Here is a 20,803-nt window from a genome sequence, read left to right as displayed (position 1 = left end):
TAGTTTGTACAGAAAATTTGAAAACTGTTTTTCATATCAATCAGGACACTCATTTCTAGAGCACCTCCTTTAACTGTCTCAAAGATAGCTGAAACACTATCTCTCTGCTTCTCCAGCAAATCAGCACACACACATGCTAACAATACCTTGTAAAGGAAATACAAATTCAGGTGCACAATGGAATGACATCATACAGCCAATAATTTGGCTCTAGATACATTTATTGATAATTTCACTGGGACACACATACCAGGTCTAATGAATACTACATTTTACCCCACTGAAAAAAATTATATTCACACATATTGGACCTTGTAATGTACAAATAAAGCATTGTTTGAAGAGACTAGATTGCAGAATCATGCTGACGAGTGGCACAAGGAATAAAGCAATCACATGATTTATTACGAACATGGTATAGGTGCCAATGGAGGAGTGAAACCATCACTTTTTTCTGTCACAGCTGTTAGCAAAGAGATCTTTTGAAGAAGTACAGGGATAGTTGTTATATGCAACATACAAAACAACAACACATGATATGCCTTTATTTTTTTATAGCTGTAAAGAGTAATGTGGATTATTTGGTTTTCTTTTTCATTCAAGTTGAAAATGCGAGATCCATTCATGAAGCACTAGCCATTTTCTAGGATTGGAATCCCACCTACTGGGTTACTGATTTCTTATAATCTGAGACAAACGCAACTGATCAAGCATATCCTCAGACAAAAGTTTACTTGTGCCTTTTCAGTCAAACAGGTTTGAGGAAGATGGTTGTATAAATACCAAATGACATGAAGAGATTTCTGGGCATGTGGCAAGAAATTTCAGAATCACCAACAGAGAATTTACAGATCATACAGAAGAGATAGTGAGGCTTCTCAGAGAAACGAATATGCATCACCGTATGTTTAACAGCAGTGGCTATTGATACATGAAAAGTGGGTGGAAGCTTATGAGGACAAGGGCAATTTTGATACCATTGACATTACAAGTGGAGTTGACGCCATGAACAAGATTGTAAACATTTTTTTTCCTAAAATGGAACAAAGATGGGACCTTCAATGGGGCTACTAGGGATATAAGAAATCAATTTCTTCCAAGCCTAATTAGAAAGTACTGTCTGCAGAATTCTGCCATCAAATCGTAAGACATGTTCCACTGTTTTTTCATTTTTTTTTTTTAAAAAAAAAAGCAAGTTTGTGAAACATGTCATGCAGTGATATGCACCAGGGAAAGTTGAATTAACTGCAAGACTAGTGAATGTGAACTTGGACAATGTTTTGTATGGAGAGTACAATGTTCAAAGACTAATTATGTTGTAAGCTTTGCTCTACCAAACTGCGCATGTGAAGATTTTGAGATATATAAATACCCATGCAAGCATTTCTGTGCAATCTTTATTTTCTATCCAGAGTGGGGTTTTGATAAAATACCAGAAAGCTGCAGGAATAGCCCATTAATCTGTCTTCACAAGATGTACAGGTTTGGTTTCAGAAGTGTGTCCGCAGTAATTTCACATGAAGACAGTAACAATGAGGACACAGTTGAGGAAACACATATAGAGCATCACACCGATACCGTAACCATTTCTTTGCAGCAATTTGAAGTGAAGGTGTTGTTCAAACAGGTTTATAATCTCACATACAACTGTATCAACAGTGAAACATTATGAAAAGTACTTGAATCACTCAGCAACTGTGTGCCAGATTTGCAGTTAGCAAACCCTGAAATTTGTGGTCTCCCCACAGCAGTGCCATCAAATTCCCAACAATAATATTAAGTAAGATGCCATTACTTTTACAGGGCCTGGCATAAAGACCCCTCTCATTGTAATGTTCATATATTTGTGCCTTAATGGATAATTAACTACTAAGGAATAGATCACATGGAGGTCATAGCATTCCATTTGAAGGATCAAACAATAAGAGCTACCTAAAAAATACAAATAAGGGAGATATTTATGCCAAGTTCTGTAAGCAAACTTTGTCACACATTTGAATTTTTAAGTAGCAGTAGTGAAAAATATTTCTCTGTGGAAAGTTAATAAGGTAGTTATATTGACCGTGATTTGTATTTCCTTTACCCAAGCAACAATGTCTACTTCTCATTACAAGAAATTCTTGGATTGTTGAGAAACTGTTCAAAAATTACAATCAAGTTGCAAACATTTATGTGCCACAACAAATGGCAGTTTGATACACACGTGAAATACTATATGGATTGTTTTCGTTCAGGAATACTATCAATCTTCCAAGATATCCTTGGAATATAACAGTCTTGATGCAATCTGGTGTGAATTTTCCCATGGACTGAAGGCCAGAAATCCATCATAACTGAACCTAACAAATAAATTAACAACAAGTAATTGAGTTATGCAACATGAAGACAACTGATACACATGTTTTCAAGGCACAATTCCAAAATTTAGTGCTCACTTCTTTTGGTGCCCAATGACATTGCTCACCAGCTGCAATGCCCAGAACTGCTTTACAACTGAATTTAATAAACATTACTGGTATTCCAGTAACAGTAATTGCTTCTGTGTGGTATCTGCAGTAACTCTGCAAAGTTATTAAGAACATTAGAACCAAGGTGGTAGATATCCAATATGTAGGTAACTGATACACATTAAGCTTCCAAAGCAAATAAAAAAGTCAATACTTACTTCATTTGGTCCCAATGACATTGCTGACCAGATACCATATCAAGGAAACACCATACTCTTCTGTCAGAGTGATACTGGGCAATCTCATGTTCATTAACAGGGCAGTCTATCTTTTTCTCTGTTTCACGTGAATCACTAGACATGTATTGAAGCAAGTGAGAGCAAGTGCATTCTTACTTGGAAAAAGAAATGCAAAATCTTTCCTCCATCAGTCATACGACATCTCAATGCCACTAAGATATATCTTATTTATTTTTTCCACCTTTTCAATTCTCAACATTGTCCCATATTTGAATTAACCTAATTTAAAGTTAAAATCTTTTACTTCATATTTTAAAAAGTTTGCAAGTTCTACACTACCATCTAGTTTAATCCTCAGAAAAATCTTTTCTCTGATGAACAACGAAAAATCCAGGATGGAATGTAACAATATTATGAAAAGGATAGTTGTTGCTGCTCACCAAATGGTGAAGATGCTGAGTCACAGAAAGGAACAACAAAAAGACTGTCAGACTTATCTTTCGGGCAACAAGGGCCTTCTCAAAAGCGCGCGCGCACACTCGCTCACTCACAAACACACACACAAATGTAGCAACTATCCTTTTTATAATATTTTATCTACTGCTACTTCGAAATTCAAATGTGCAACAAAGTTTAAAAGCAGAGACCAACATAAAGACCTCAGCATTCCATCTCGAGGATCAGAAATGACGGAGCTTATTTGTATTTTACATAGACAAAGAGCTATCTAAAATTCAAATAAACCGTCATTTCTTACCCTTCAAATGCGAAGTTATAATGTGTTTAAGACAGATCTTGTAAGGCTTTTGGCATCGTTCTTCGCTATTGTTTGGAAGTTGATGGCACTGCCAATGGGAGACCACCAACTTCAGGATTTGCTAATTGCAAATCTTGCACACAGTTGCTCAGTGACTCAAGTACTTTTTGTAATGTTTCGCTGTTGCTGCAGTTGTATGTGAGATTGTAAATCTGTTTACACAGCTCCCTTGCTTCAAACTGCTGCAAAGGAATATTCTGGGTTTGAACAACACCATCTGTATTTGCTGCCTCGACAGCCTCCTCAACCTCGACAGCCTCCTCAGCTGTGAACTGCCTCCTCAACAGCTTCGTCACTACTACTGCCTTCATATGAAATTACTGAAGAGACACTTCTAAAGCCCACCCCATACATTTCATCAAGACAGATTAATGGACTAGTCTTATAACTTTCTGGCATTTTATCAAAACCCCACTCTGGGTAAAAAATAAAGATTGCACAGAAATGCTTGCATGGGTATTTATATCTCCGAAAATCTTCACATGTGCAATCTGGTATATCAAAGTTTACAACATAATTACAGTTTTTGGACTTTGCACTCTCCACACAAAATGAACCATCCGATCTCTTACTCACTGATCTTGCAGTTAACTCAACTTTTGCTGATGCATATCGCTGCATGACATGTTTCACAAACTTGTTTGTTTTTTTATGCAAAAACAGTGGAACATCTTTGTTATAAGCTTTGATGGCAGAATTTTGCAGACAGTACTCTCTAATTAGGCTTGGAAGAAACTGGTTTATTATAACCTTAGTAACCCCAGTTAAAGTCCTGTCTGAATTGTGTTTTAGGAAAAAATGTTTTACAATCTTGTTCATGGCTTCAACTCCATTTGTAGTGTCAATAGTTGGAAATCTGCCCTTGTCCTCATACGCTTTCACCCATCTTTCACATACCGTTAGCCATTGCTGTTGAAAGTATGGCCATGCACGCTCGTTTCTCCGAGAAACCTCATGCGTTCGCAACTCTTCTATGCGATCTCTAAATTCTCTCCCTGTTGGTGATTCTGAAATTTCTTGCCACATATCCAGAAATGTCTTCATGTCATTTGGTACACGTAGATTATCCTTTTTTTTTCAACCATCTTCCCCATGCCTGTTTTCGATGGAAAAGGCACAAGTAAACTTTTGTCTGGGGGAATGCTTGCTCAATTGCATTTATCTCTGACTCCGAGAAATCCGTAACCCAATAGAGGGGGATTCCAATCCTTGTTCCAGTCCTTGAAAATGTCTAGTGCTTCATGAATGGATCTTGCATTTTCAATCTGAATGAAAAAATTACTCTTCACAGCTATAAAAAATAAAGGAATATCATATGTTGTTGTTTTGTATGTTGCATCTAACAAAGAACTACCACCATACTTCTTCAAAAGATCTCTCTGCCAACTGCTCTGATAGCAAAAAAGTAATGGTTTCACTTCTCCATTGGCTCCCGTACAATGTCTATAATAAATCATGTGATTGCTCGAGTCTTTGTGCCACTCATCAACCTGATTCTGCAGTCTAGTCTCGTCAAACAATACTTTATTTGTACCATAAAGGGTCCGATAAATGTGACTGTAAATAGTTTTCTCTGTGGGGTAAAAGGTAGTATTCATTTGACCTGGTATGTGTGTCCCAGTGAAATTGATTTCAACAAATCTGTCTAGAGCCAACTTAATGACTTTGAGAGATGTCATGCCACTGAGTACTAAGTTTTTGATTTCCTTTACAAGTGAAGGATGTATGTACCCACTTGCTTCAACACTTTCAGTAGCATGTGTGTGTGCACTTGCTGGGGAAGCAGTCAAATAATAACGTAGATAGCTCTTAGGCGGGCATGGCAATGCCAAATCTTTCTGTAGACTTGCAAGAACCTGTAAGACAAAAATGTATCAATTATTTAATTAAGAGCATTAAAAACAACAGATTTTAAAGTATACCGTCAACTGATCATGTAAAATTTTCTCCAAGCAGAACCCAAACTGGATACTTACTTTTGCCTTGGTATCCCTGTGTTCAGTTGCTGAGTGCATACTGTAATCAGGATACACCCTTATACACTTCATATTTAAAGTTGCTGGGCAGTTGGATTTTCTAGTATCCATGATCCTCAATCTCTTACGAGGAGGCACATGGTCTTCCTAAAGAGGGTAAAGAACTACTATAAAATTTATTTAATAAACTTTCCCTGTAACGAACTTGTTTTATGGAAAGTAAGCATATCTTAACACAGCATGATATTACCAAGTGCTCAGGTACACTAGACTCTTTACTTTTATAGTATTTTGGCCCCAGAACACAGTGCCTCGACCACACACTCTCCACTGCAAATGCACAACCAAAAAAGGGGATGGGGACATGTCCCTGCATTTGCTTGAAGAAATGCTTTGTTTTACCTGGAACAGTTAATATATTTCTCTCAGACAAAAAAACATTGTTATTGTTAAATAATTCACATATGTTATTGTTAATTAACTAAATACAATGTGAGAAAACATTTCATTCATTTGACAGGTATTGTCAAAGTTCTGAACTGATGGAAGCGGATTGTCTATCTACTTTACACAGTACTGGAGCAAAATTTTACAGGATGTCACACCTATTGTATCTAGCAAAGAAATGGAACTGTCTGCCATGTGCAATGAGGATACCATACTGATTTCGGGCAACTGAAGTGCTTTATTGTGGTTCCAATAAATGTGGAATTAATATTCTTTGTAAACAAAGGAGATGTGAAGAACACTTATGTAGAAAAATGTAATTACTATAAATGTGGAATTACAAAAAATAAACTTAACTCGGAAGACAATAAAGCTAAACATGCCTGTCAATAGGTGCAATGAGCTGACTACTGTTTTACATATCAACACCACAATTATCGAAAACGATAGAAACCATTTCAACATGAACACAGCAGTATAGATTCATTAAAATTATTTGTTAGTTGGCATCTGTCACTTGTTGCTAAAGTGTTAGCACGCCGGCTGCTGCTGTATTATAGGCAACAAACAGAGCAGGTCACTCAGCAAGTGCTGTTCAATTTAATTTTCGTGTTAAAAAAAGTAGGTTTAGCTCAGTAGAGGCAGAGCACAGGTTGGGATTATGAAAGGATGGGAGACGTATACATGTAACTCTGTGCAGTGTTGGAAGTGGCCATTATGAAATAACATGAATATGACATGCTCTGCTGACAACTGGTTTTGGAGTGACCAATGGCATAACTGTGGCAGATACGACATTTTATAGCCCAGAATTTAAACTCATTTGATGACCTAACCATAACATGATGTGCAATATATCCTAGAAAATGGCTGTCAGCATTTCAATGCTAAAAGCAAACTAATTTCTTCCTTTCATTAATTATGGCACCTGAAACTGTCCTCACACAAGCTGCATGGACTGCCAAATTACCAACTAATGAGCAGTCCTGGTTTGTATTCAGTTACAGGTTATAGGTGACAAGCTGATTTCAAATGAAATAATGATATGAAAAAGAAATATAAGGAATTAAAAAGTAAATACAATGTCGAAAATGACACAGCAGAGTGTTAGAAATAAAACTGCATCCAAACCTATTAACTAAATAAAAATTATGAAGTAATTTTGATAATATTTTGGTATAAAAAATATGAAAATCTGTCAAGACTCAAATCCACAACTTTATATCGATCAGGAATGTTTCTTATCCGTTGCACTATGCCACCACTCTACATTACACTAATGTAAGATTATTTGGTCCCAACGATCATGTGCTACCTTCAACCAGATCAGCCTTTCACATTATGTTACGATGTGAAAGCTAGCTCTAGCACCATAAAGATATTGTAAGGATACATAGTTATGCCTACTGTCTGAAAATGTTGTTTAAGGCCAATCTTGTTGAAGGCAGCAAATGATTGCATGGCGTTCAAACACATCAAGAAAGGAAGTCAGACAAGAAAATGGAAGTGGATTGATCAGCTGTTGTGGCAGTCAGGAAATGGCGAACAGAGATAGTTTGGACCTGACGCATTCAGCACTCTGGAGGAAACCAGCTCCGACAGGAATTGTCAACCAACTAATAATTTTAATCAGCCTATTATCAAATGCAAGTGTGTAAAAATTACTGAGTGTATGGCTGTGAAAATGGATAAATGACAAACAAGTCAACACAGAGGAAAATAATTAATACAATTCTGCCTTGCATATCACAACAACTATTAACAATAACAAAAACAGTCAATTCCATCAATTGTTAGTGCAGCTTAGAAAGAAATGTCCATTTAAAGTAGCCTATATATACTATCCCTAATTCCAGCAAACTAAGTTCTTCCTTCAAGTATACATATATGAACTAAAATGGTAAACCACAGAAAGTAATTAATGCAGCAGTTCACTTTTCATAACATCTGAAGAAGGCTCTTTAAAACGACTACTTCTCACGCAGTATGAAAACCCCACAGTTTTCAGCTGATCGAGAAGTGTTTCCACCTGAGAATAAAGTGACCAGTAGCATAAACTGAGGGTAACTACACTTAAGGTTAACTGGGAAACATGAATGAAGAGGGAAATTTTAGGCTATACAAGATTCAGTTATTTAATGTACACAGCCTTTCATCACATCTGATGTTTTTGACAGCTAAGGTAAGTAAGTGTTATGTTATTAATCATGGATGAGTTAACAAAACTGGGAGTTCATTTGTTTGCTCTTTTTCTTTTATTCCATTGTTATTCACTGACCACAAATTATGTTACTGTTGACTTCAGTTAAAACTGTGATCATAAAATGTTCTTTCAGTTGTGATTATGATGATGAAAAATATTTTCCAAGTGCACATGAAGTTTAATGACCTAGTTTTGGGGTTAACTGATCAGTGCTTCAGTTAACCTCATTTCAAGCACGCCTTGCCTTATGTCAACAAAAGCTTTATTAAGCATTATAATTATGCATACTATGAATTCCAGGTTGTATATACTAAGAATAAGACAATCACCAATCAAAACTATCCAGTACAAAAGTTGAAACTGGTTACTACATCCATGAAAAAGTTTTTGTAAAAATTACAAAATGATTTCTCTCCTACAATTGAAAAATATCAGTTTTCGGCTGTCAAACTCTTAACAAAAGTGGAAGAAAGACCTCTGACTACATTACTTCAATACAACATCCATTAAGCTTAATCACAAAATCTGCAAGCATCTTGGCACATTAATTTGCAAAGGGATTGAAATCTGTGACAAAGACCTGGGAAAGAGAGCATGATATGACGAATTGCTCACAGAATTCATGAAACTTCCATTACGTACATGAGACACTCCCCTCAAGGACCACAACTTATGATTCTGCATAATCATCATATGAAAAAAAAAAAACAGCATAATTTTGCATACTCTGCCACATCATACAAGCCATAAGCTATGACTTCTTGTCTTGAAGTCTTACTTAAGTTATTGTATGATACAGGAAATTATCTAATGACAACTAGAGCAAAATCAATCACGATCTGGGCTGGTTAGCCAGAATTCCTCCTTATCACCAACAGAAATAATACAGCACTTTTAAGGCTTATTTGACTGATACACTCCAAACTTAAAAATAATTTGCCATCTATTTCTACTATTGGTATTCCTGACAAGGTTATAGATGCAGACCTCAACATTTCTCCTCCTCGAGAAGTCAACACTATCCAGTAGAAGAACTGAGATAATATCTCCAGAAGACATTTTGCCTCATCCCAAGTCCTATGTTGTGAGACGAAAAACTAAGAAAAATAAATAAATGACTTAATAACTCACTCCCATCATCATTATCTCCAGTAAAAGCCAGATCAATAGAAGAAATTAAAATAAAATCTAGCAGGGCAATAAGAAGAGTGTAGATGTGAAAGAACACCTGTAAGAGAAGTTTTACTTTGAGGGCTTCAAAGTGTCATAACGTTCTGTACCCTATGAGGACCCATATTCACCAACGAGTATTTCTAAAGACTAAAACAGCTTACATTATCATCAAAATTTCAGTGTGGTGCTGAGAAAATTTTAGATCCTGACAGACTCTGTCTACCAATATAATCCAGGAATCCCAATAGAGTTCCAACATTATCCACACATATACTTAAGCAGCCACCTAAGCAGTGGTAATAATTGAAACATCGTAACATGTATTAATTTAGCGGACAGTTATTACTGAGCAATGGTATCCTGAACAAAAAGCTCTCACTCAACATCCATCAACAATACACCTTTGCTCAGAATTCAGTAGGGAGGCCAAACGTGGTCATGTTGCAACATTTGCATAAAGTGGCATTCATTACAGTGCTATTGATGAAAAAAGTTGTTTCATAGTTGATGTCACTGACCTTGCTGAAACTTTCGTGAGAAACTAAGGATCTTACAGTCATTTGAATTACAGAGCTCCATATCCCTGCACAGACAGTTTTCTAGCTAATCTCTGAATTCAGTACCTCAATGAAATTCAGCTCAGTGCCAGCACAAAGAAAACAGCAGTAATGGATTTGTGCAATTATGCACTGGAGCTGATAGTGCAATTAGAAAGAACTACGTAAAATTCCTGGGAAAATGCAGGATACATTTATGTGAAATACAGAGCCCACGCTCTGGCAATGACATTAGCTGCAAATATACTGCTTTTTATTTTCCTTTTGCATGATTGTTCCCAGGCCCTGAGTCCCATTTTCATGTGTGTGTCTTCTAAATTATGCCATTTACTCGAGACGACGTTTGCGCTTGAGCTGCTGCAATGTTCAGTTTCTCTTACTGTAATACATAGATGACGAACTCACAAACGGCGAATTTTGAAACAAAGTTGCCATTAACTTCCTAAACACCGATCATTAATTACAATATTCCACGTGTATATGTTACAGTAAAGGAAATGTAACAATACAATGCAGCACCTCACAACGAAAACAAAGAAAAAACTGCATAATACATAAAAAAACTCACTTAAAAATTGGAATCAGATCGCGGAAAGCGACATATAAAATATATTAAAATGAAATCTTAACTGGCAGCAGAAAAAAAGTTATTTTCTAAGGCGCAAATTTTTGCCAGCCAATTCTAACATAAAATTATTATTACCTCCTCCAACGAATTACAATAGCCTGAAATCAGGCCATCCTCCGAAACTGAAATCTTTCAGAGCGTCACGAAAGAGGTTTTCATACACCTGAGACATTTTGCTCGATAGCGAAAACACAACCACTCAAGATACACGGTCAGTATTACAGTGAAGAACAAAGCAGACGCTTTTCCCGCTAACTCGATTCGACCACAGATCTCGATCAGTCGACAAGTGTGCAGCGCGTTTGCGTATACGTCATTTTGACGTCACTTCCGAGTGGTTTTGGACCACAATGATGTGTCTGTTAGGCTTCCCCACCAGTCAGCCCGCACGTATTCGTTCGTTTCTTTTGTCAGTCGACTCGACCGAGTTATTGAGAGTGGAAATTTCCTATGCAGCACGAGTGTCCACTTCGTCGTGTTTTATACGTTTCTGTCTTGCACATAGATAGCTAACACATACCTACGAGAAAAGTCACAGCCATTCTAGTGATCTCGATACGTTATTCTGTCTGGCATTTGTTCGAGAAAAGTCGCGAATATTCTGCTGTTTTCTTCTATACAGAACCTTCGATACGAAGCATTATAAATACGGACTATTCGCTGACTAGGAAGCAAGTTTACATTGTTTACTGTGACTTGATTATTTTTTATTACGGTAAAAGTAAAGGTAGCTCAAGATATCTTTAGTGCCACCTCCTTGAGGTTTTTCTATATCTGCCACTGGGTGATGCCGATGTGATTTGTAGATTAAACACATAGTGACGAACTCTCATTGGCTCATGTATTGAGGAACCACAAGTGAAGTGACACTGATGTGCTCATGCATGAACAGTACCTTGTTAGTGAACAAACAATACTGTGCTCATCTGTAGTTGCATGTGAAAACCATTTGTACTTTGAACATTTATTTCATTTTCGCTGTTTTTTGTGTTAAATTTTTTTATAGTGTGTCTTCCCCTTGTGCGAGAACTTGCCTTTCAGCCAAAATAGTGACTTTAGGGGAATTGAAAAAGATTATAGAAGATCTGCTAGCATGCAACCAGAGGTTTAAGATTGATTTACAGACACACTCTGCATGCATGGACGCTGCATGTCTGGAAACAGCCCACACTGACGCCTTCAACTGTTTCTGGGCCCTGAGACCCAGTTGTGTGGTTCAGCCAAGTGAAGTCGGTCTTGCTGAGAAACAACGTAACCTGTACCTCACCAAATTCGGTCATGTTGTGAGCCACCTTGACCAGAATTACACCGCTAAAGTTCAAGACATAATTACCGCTACAGTCCTCATGTAAGCGGTTAATCCGTTGGATTTCGTCGTTGCAAGAGCAATGAGCTACCAGTTGCTGCATAAACAGGAATATGGCGATAAGAGGCCATCTCAGTTCCTGTGTCATCTTTGGAGCCTCCCACAATCTGATACGGTCCTGGACATGCTGTTGCATGCTATCTGGATGTACAGCCTCCCAGTAAAAGTGCAAGCAGCGATAGCCATAAAAGCTGACATGGTGCTGGCCACCGATGCTGATTGGCTGATTTGGTGCACGATACATTGACAATGATGCCCCGTACCACAGCTCTACAGTAGCACTCACTTCCTGCACCTACCACCTCAGAAGCTGAAGCCGACCTGCACCTGCTAGTTCAGGACTTGGCCACCCAGATGGCAGCTCTCAGCATACATGTTTACTGGTTGGCGCACATACAGACAGAGAGTAGCAGGCACCATAGCGCCAATTGATCCAGCCACTGCTCAACTGGTTAGAGCAACCAGCAACAGAGATCTGGCTGATCTAACGGTACGCCACAGACGATAGATCAGCTGCCAAACAGCTTCTGCTGGTACCACGCCCACTTGGAAAACGATAAAACAAAGTGCTGGCCCCCCTGCTCACACCCAAATGCCAGCTGCAACTGGGCTCTTGGCTGCAGTGCCATATCAAAGTGTGTCTTAATGGCAAAATTTTCTGGCAGTGTCAAATACCTCCTAGACATGGGTTCTGACCTCTCAATAGTCCTGCAAGCCATGCCGAGGGGCTGCAGGACTCCAAAGGCGCTAATACTCAAAACTGTAAATAATGCAAAAATCAGAATGTATGGCACACACCAACAAAATTTGGATCTGGGACTATGCTGCACATTCAAGCAGACCTTTGCAACGAGCCAATTCTGAGTGCGGATTTTCTCAGATGCTACGAGCTGCTTGCTTATATCTCAAACACCCAGCTGACAGACACAACCACACGCCTGAAGACAGTGGGACTGTGACAGCAAAAACCAGCTGGGTGCCCTGGGCTGTACACCAACGTCATCGACAAATTTCCAAAGTTCACTCGCCAAACTGACGTTCCTAGGGACGTGAAACATTCGACAGCCTGCTACATCACACCTATGGCTGGTCCTGTCGACACACATCCAGCAGGCTCGCTGCGGCGAAGGCTCAGTTTGAGGCCATGCTGTGACAAGGCATCGTCAGACCATCAAGCAGCCCATGGCCATCTGCCTTGCATTTAGTCCCCAAAAAAGACAATTAATGACGCCCATGTGGAGACTATAATGCATTGAATTCACAAACAGTGCCAGATTGATATCCAGTACCCCTCCTTCAAGATTTTAATCACGCCTTAGCATGCTCAGTAATTTTCAGTAAAATCGACAGTGTGAAGACACCCACGCAAATTCCAATGGCGCCAAAAGACTTTCAGAAGTTCTTCACGCAATTTGGGCTCTTCGAGGGCATGTACATGAAATGCAGCCTTCAGAATGCTGCTCAGACCTGACAGAACTTCCTGGATGGCGTCTTGCAAGGTTTACCATATTGTTTCGCATATCTTGACGACATCTTGCTCCTTCCAAAGTCACCCGAGCTGCACCGTTGCCACCTAACAACCGCCTTGCAGCGCCTGAGTGAGGCCAGTATTGTTGTTAACCCCCTGAGGTGCATATTTGGAAAACAGAGTTTCCTGGACACTTAATCAAGCTGAGCGAATCCTTGCTCTACCTGGCAAGGTGCAGGTGATCTTAAAAGTGCCGTGTGCATGAAGAGTTATGCTGCTACCATGCCATGCCATGCTGAACTTCATTGGCGCCATCTTCATAATGCTGCCACTGTGCAGAAGCCACTGACAGCAGCTCTATTCGACTCATCGTGAAGGGAAGGACTCCCATGCACTTGACAGATGCAATGGAGAAAAGCTTCGCCAAAACCAAACGAAACTTCGCAGAAGTGATACCACTTGCGCATCCAGTATATGGCACTGAACTGGCCGTGGTTGTTGGTGCTAGCCACATCACTATACGCACAGTGCTCTAGCAGCATATCAGTGGTAGCTGGCAACCACTTAGTATCTTCTCTTGGAGCTATCGACATCACAATATGTTTGGAATGCCTATGACTACGAGTAGCTTGTGGTGTATGAGGTGGTAAAACACTTCCGTCCATTGACAGAAGCCCACTCCTTCGTTATTTGCACTGACAACAGGCCCATCACTCCTGAATTCTGGATCAACAAGAACAAATGTTTGGTGTGCCAATCCTAGCAGTTGGAGTACGTGTTGCAATTCTCCACAGACATTCGCCATGTTCCCGGGATAGACAATATTGTCCTGAGCTGGTGCCACTGTCTCTTCTCCATGAACTTTGAGTATGTTGCCCAATAACGGGAGAGAAAAGAACAACTTCTCCGCCATGACACACTCAAACTAATGCACATTCCTGGCTCCACCTGTAAGATTTGGTGAAATGTATCGACAGGCACACTCCACCCACTTCTTCCAGAGAAACTCCAGTGCAGCACTTTCGACCACACCCACAGATTCACACCCCAGTGACACTACCATATCACTCGTCACTGCACATTTCATCTGGCTGGGACTCCAGAGGCACTGCTATCAATGGCCACACACCTGTACCTGCCAATGTGCTGAAGTTGGGGGTCACACCTGTGCACCTGTCGGCACCTTACCTGATTTGCTAAGCTGCTTTGTGCATGTCGACATAGATACTGTGGGCCCTCTTCCTCTATCCAATGGCAAACAGTACCTGCTAAAGATTGTGGACCATTTTATTTGTTGGCTGGAGGCAATGCCCACAGCTGACATCACTGCAAGAAAACTGTCGCCACTACCCTTGTTGACACCTAGATGGCACATTTCGAATTCCCTAGTTTTGTTACAATAGTCTGAGAGAGTCAGTTTGATTGCATGTTGTTCACCCACATCACCTGATTTTGTGGTGTGCAGTTGCACAGAACTACCAGCTATCACCGAGCATGGCATGGTGTAGCCACTCCTTCGGATGATGGAAGCCTCTCTCACTTGCCATTACACCACCTGGATGGAAGCAATCCCGCTGGTACTCGTTGGCCTGTGGGTATCATCGAAGAAAGATTTTGATGATTCACCTGCCAAACTTGTCTGTGGACAACTCAACATTCCTAGAGATTTCATAGACGAAGTGCTACTGCCACACAGCACCTTGATCCTGCTGTTCGCAGAACATCTGCTCACCAATATGGCCAGCCTCCTTCAGCATACACCAATGTGGCAGGGCACCGGCAAATTACTTGTACATGCTGATCTGCAGTGCTGAACGAACATAATGTTGGACACCGACATGGTTCAGCCACCACTTCTGCCACCCTTCTCAGGGCTGCAACGTGTGATCACCCTTGGTGAAAAACATTCGACATTGAGTACAATGGCAAACTGACTTAAGTCTTGATCAACCAAGTGACGCTGGGCTACATCTTGTATGCTCTGGCAGCTGGTCACTTCTTTGATCCAGTGTAAGATGACTTGTTGACAGATGACACTTTCCCCCCGCACAGCGAGGCTCTCCAGCAATCCCCATGCCTGCAACAACTGCTGACATCCGTATGCTGCCAGCTATCACTGTGCTACCACCTGCACCTCAGCCTCCACCCACCTTGCCCAGACAGCTGGTACAACTGCCCAGGCTGCGCTCACCACAGGCATACTGAACACCACCACCCCAACCGCTGGTAGACTATGTCACACGCACTGGCCCCATCGCTTCAATTGCTTTTGCTGTGTAATAATGGAGTCTCACCATTTTACACAGCCTGCAAGGGTGCCAGCCATTATACAGGATTAGAATATGCCCCTTGAGTTTTCGCTTGCTGTAGAGACCCTGCCATCAGCGGACCTCCCATCAGCTGATCCCCAGTCAAGCTCCGATCATCACATCCCATCTCACTGGTAGCTTGTCTATCACAGCTCCTGGATCCACATTCAAGTCCCTTTCCCTCTGCTGCATCAGGCATTGAGGCCAGATTAACTGCTGCGCTGGTTTCTGTGTTCATGTTCCTGTGAAACTCCGGACTTCGCCCAGTGTACTGCCAGGCTACTCTGTCGCAGTTCCGGTACCCAGGTTCGAGCTGCAATGACATTGCACTTGTGTAAGTTAGGATGCTTCATGCAGTTCCCCTATCTCTGCTGTCTTGATAGTCAAGGCTAAATTAAGTGCCATGCCATGCTTCTGTGTCAGACTGCCAGTGGACTTACTGAACTATGAACATCACTACTTTGTGAACACTTTATTTCATTGTGTGTTAATCATGCAACTCATGAGTGCTTTATTTCATAACCTTCTGTGCTTCTCATAAACTCTTTATTTCATTACCTTCTGTGCAACTCATGAACTTTTTGTTTAATGATATTAACTGCCAACTGGACCTCACTTGTGTGTTAGTTCCTTCAGAGATGAACCACATATGAGTATGGATTGTGCACAGCCTGCTGCCACTGTGGCTAGTCAGCTGCATGTGGACATGTATGCCATGAGCCCTACCAGTCCATGTGCTGACATCACTGACCGTCTCCCAATCATGACAGACTGGCCCGTTGATGTCACGAGAAAGCACGCGAGCTCCAAACATTCTAGCTGTAAGCTGGTCACAGGCACCTTCTCACAGCTTCTGAACTCTGCTCTCTAAGGGGGGATCTGTGTGGCAGCAGTGTTAAGGAGTGTGTCAGCCGTACTTACAGCCAGTACAAGCTAATGGGACCTGGCTTCTGCCAGTGTGTGCACAGATTTACTGTTAGGCCATATTTTGGCAATGGTGCAACATGCATGGGCATGATTGTGAGAAACCAGAGACCAGTGTGTGCTGAGCATGGACCAGTGTAGATATGTCTCCAAATGTACAATTCTGCTTGTAGTTGGGGCAAGTGGATTGGGATTAACATGAGCTCCCTGCAACATGTAATGGATTATCTAGACAGTACTGTCCATTCATCCATCTCATTATGCTGTGACTGTGAAGTACACTGTGCCCCACAGGTCGGAAGATGGTTATCATCTTTGTCCATTCCCATGTCCATCATTTTTCCAGTGGTTACGTGAGCAGACTACATGCTTGATCACTGAGGAGTGTACACCTTCTGGGAACAGCATTTGAGTATATCTGTTGCGCAATGCCCATTATTGCTTCATGCAATCGCGAGGGCACAGAACACTGTGATGACCAATTTTCTGTCAATTACTATCACAATGTCTCACATCCTGAGCACAGTGTGTGGGTGTGGCAATAAAACTGGCCCACTGCACCACTAACTTGTAAGCAGTGATCCTACTTGTTCCTGCTTCAGAATGTATGAGAGATGACATAACATCAGACTTTTGGAAAAATATCATCCACAGAGTTCCAAAGGTAGCAAGAGACACTAAGTGCGAGAACTACTGCACAATCAGCTTAACAGCTCATGCATCCAAGTTGCTGACAAGAATAATATACAGAAAAATGGAGAAGAAAATTGAGGATGTGTTAGATGATGATCAGTTTAGCTTTAAGCAAAATAAAGGCATGAGAGAGGCTGTTCTGATGTTGTGGTTGATAATTGAAGCAAGACTAAAGAAAAATCAAAGCACATTCGTAAGATTTGTCAACTTGGAAAAAGTCTTCAACAACGTAAAATGGTTCAAGATGTTCGAAATCCTAACAAAAATAGGGGTAAGGCATAGGGAAAAACAGGTGACATACAATATATACAAGAACCAGGAGGGAACAATAAGAGTGGAAGACTAAAATCGAGGTGTTAGGATTAAAAAGGGTGTAAGACAGGGGTGTAGTCTTTTGCCCCTGCTGTTCAATGTATAGCCCAAAGAAGCAATGACAGAAATAAAAGAATGGTTCAAGAGTGGAATTAAAATTCAATTTGAAAGGATATTAATGTTAAGATTCAGTGATGACACTGCTATCCTCAGTGAAAGTGAAGAAGAATTACTGGACCTGTTGAATTGAATGAACAATTTAATCAGTACAGAATATGGACTGAGAGTAAATCACAGAAAGATGAAAGTAATGAGAAGTAGCAGAAATGAGAACAGCGAGAAACTTAACATCCTAATTGGTGATCATGATGTAGATGAAGTTAAAGAATTCTGCTACTTAGGCAGCAAAATGACCCATGATGGATGGAGCAAGGAGGACATTAAAAGCAGACTAGCACTGGCAAAGTAGGGCATTCCTGGCCAAGAGGAGTCTACTAGTATCAAACATAGGCTTTAATTTGAGGAAGGCATGCCTGAGAATGCACGTTTGGAGCACAACATTGTATGATAATGAAACATGGACTGTGGGAAAACTGGAACGGAATAGAATCAATGCATTTGAGATGTGGTGCTACAGATGAATGTTGAAACTTAGGTGGACTGATAAGGTAAGGAATGAGGAGGTTCTGCACAGAATCAGAGAGAAAAGGAATATGTGGAAAACACTGACAAGAAGAAGGGACAGGATGATAGGACATCTGTTAAGACATCAGGGAATAACTCCCATGGTATTAGAGTGAGCTGTAGAAGATAAAAACTGCAGAGGAAGACAAAGAATGGGACACATCCAGAAAATAATTGAGGCATAGGTTGCAGGTGCTACTCTGAGAGAAAGTTTGCACAGGAGAGAAATTCGTGCTGGGCTACATCAAACCAGTCAGATTAGATTAGATTAGATTAGTACTTGTTCCAGAGATCATGAATATGACACTTCGTAATGATGCGGAACGTGTCAAGTTAATAAAAGGTGTCTATCCAAGATATTACATTAAACAAAATATTACATGACACTTAATTAATTAATAATTTATTTATTTATTTTTGGGTGGGGGGTGGGGAAATTACCCACTTACTGTATGCAAAAATTCAACTATTGAGTAGGAGTTGCCATTCAGAAATTCTTTTAATTTCCTTTTAAATGCTATATGGCTATCTGTCAGACTTTTGATGCTATTAGGTAAGTGACCAAAGACTTTTGTGGCAGCATAATTTACCCCCTTCTGAGCCAAAGTTAGATTTAACCTTGAGTAGTGAAGATCATCCTTTCTCCTAGTGTTATAGCCACGTACAGTGCTATTACTTTTGAATTCATTCGGATTGTTCATAACAAATTTCATAAGTGAATAGATATATTGTGAGGCTACAGTGAATAACCCTAGCTCTTTAAATAAGTGTCTGCAGGATGATCTTGGATGAGCTCCAGCAATTATTCTGATTACAGGCTTTTGTGCAATGAACATTCTTTTACTCAATGATGAGTTACCCCAGAATATGATGCCATACGAAAGCAGAGAATGAAAATAGGCGTGGTAAGCTAATTTACTGAGATGTATATCGCCAAAATTTGCAATGACCCTAATAGCACAGGTAGCTGAACTCAAACGTTTCAGCAGATCTTCAGTGTGTTTTTTTCCAGTTCAACCCCTCGTCAATGCATACACCTGGAATTTTTGAATATTCTACCTTACCTAGTGATTTCTGATCAAAGTCTATATTTATCAATGGTGTCATTCCATTTACTGTGTGGAACTGTATATACTGTGTTTTGTCAAAGTTTAATGAGAGCCCATTTGCAGATAACCACTTAATGATTTTCTGAAAAACATCATTTACAATTTCATCAGTTAATTCTTGTCTGTTGGGTGTGATAGCTATACTTGTATCATCGGCAAAAAGTACCAGCTTTGCATCTTTGTGAATATAGAATGGCAAGTCATTAATATATATTAAGAACAGCAGAGGACCCAAGACCGAACCTTGCGGCACCCCATTCTTGATTGTTCCCCAGTTTGAGAAATCACCAGTTTTTTGCATCTTATGTGAACTGCTTATTTCAACTTTCTGCACTCTTCCAGTTAGGTATGATTTAAACCATTTGAGTGCTGTCCCATTCATACCACAGTACTTGAGCTTATCTAGAAAAGCCTTTGAAAGATCGCAAAAAATCCCAACAGGTGACTACCAGTTACTCAGAGCATTTAATATTTCATTAGTGAAATTTTCCATTGAAAAACCTTTCTGGAAACCAAACTTGACATTTTTTAAAACTTTATTTTTACAAAGGTGTGAAGCTACTTTACAATACATTACTTTTTCAAGAATTTTGGATAAAGCAGTCAGAAGAGAGGTTGGGCGGTAGTAGTTGATGACATCAGACGTATCCCCTTTTTTATGCAGTTGTTTAACAATGGCATACTTCAGTCTATATGGGAAAATATCCTGCTTCAGAGAGCTATTACATATGTGGCTAAGAATCCCACTTATCTATTGGGAACAAGGTTTTATTATCCTGCTGGAAATACCATCGATTCCATGTGGGCTTTTACTCTTAAGAGAGTTTATCATCTTCCTAATTTCAGGAGGAGAGGTGGGTGGAATTTCAATTGTATCAAATTGTTTGGGTAAGGCCTCTTCCATTAACTGCCTTGCTTTTTCTATTGAACATTAAATTGTGTTTTCTCTACAACATTTAAAAAATGATTATTCAAAATGTTTTTGAGTTCCGGCTTGTTGTTTGTCAAGTTTCCAATCACTTTGATGGTAATGCTATCATCCTGTACTCTTGTTTGCCCTGTCTCCCTTGTAATAATATTCCAAACTGTTTTGATTTTGTTATCAGAGGTATTAATCTCAGACATGACGCACATGCTTCTAGACTTTTTAATAACCTTTCTTAATATAGCACAGTAGTTTTTATAATATTTGGCTGTTTCTGGGTCATTACTGTTTCTTGTTATTAGATACAGTTCCATTTCATGGTTACAAGGTTTTTTTATTCCTTTAGTGAGCCAAGGTTTTTTGCATGGTTTCTTATAATTAGATTTAATTACTTTCTTGGGGAAACAGTTTTCAAATTCTCTTACAAGTGTATCATGAAATAATTTATATTTTGAATTAGCATAGGGTTCCTTGTTCACCTCATCCCAGTCTAACTGCTGAAGATTTTCCCTGAAATTTCTAATTG

General features: G+C 39.8%; 2 protein-coding genes across 4 annotated transcripts in view; both read right to left on the bottom strand.

Moving 5' to 3' along the window:
- The window catches only part of LOC126195435 (uncharacterized), an 88,707-nt gene extending 83,081 nt beyond the window's left edge, over positions 1–5,626 (bottom strand). Inside the window, exons 1-2 of the mRNA XM_049934055.1 lie at positions 5,480–5,626; positions 4,254–5,359 (exon numbers count right to left, since the gene is read on the bottom strand). Of these exons, the coding sequence (XP_049790012.1) occupies positions 4,652–5,359; positions 5,480–5,590 (819 nt within the window). The 5' untranslated portion in view covers positions 5,591–5,626 and the 3' untranslated portion in view covers positions 4,254–4,651. The remainder of the gene's footprint in view (positions 1–4,253; positions 5,360–5,479) is intronic.
- LOC126195434 (uncharacterized) overlaps positions 1–10,708 on the bottom strand; it is a 98,197-nt gene extending 87,489 nt beyond the window's left edge. Inside the window, exons 1-2 of one of the 3 annotated variants that reach the window (XM_049934054.1) lie at positions 10,563–10,708; positions 7,862–7,955 (exon numbers count right to left, since the gene is read on the bottom strand). The gene's annotated coding sequence lies outside the window, so the exon portion shown is untranslated. The remainder of the gene's footprint in view (positions 1–7,861; positions 7,956–10,562) is intronic. The other 2 variants (XM_049934052.1, XM_049934053.1) reach the window with 2 other exon arrangements.
- Positions 10,709–20,803: the final 10,095 nt, after the last annotated feature.

Source organism: Schistocerca nitens, chromosome 7, assembly GCF_023898315.1.
Source record: "Schistocerca nitens isolate TAMUIC-IGC-003100 chromosome 7, iqSchNite1.1, whole genome shotgun sequence".
Taxonomy (NCBI): domain Eukaryota; kingdom Metazoa; phylum Arthropoda; class Insecta; order Orthoptera; family Acrididae; genus Schistocerca; species Schistocerca nitens.
Note: the sequence above shows the minus strand (reverse complement) of the source record. Positions and strands in the feature narration are given on the sequence as shown.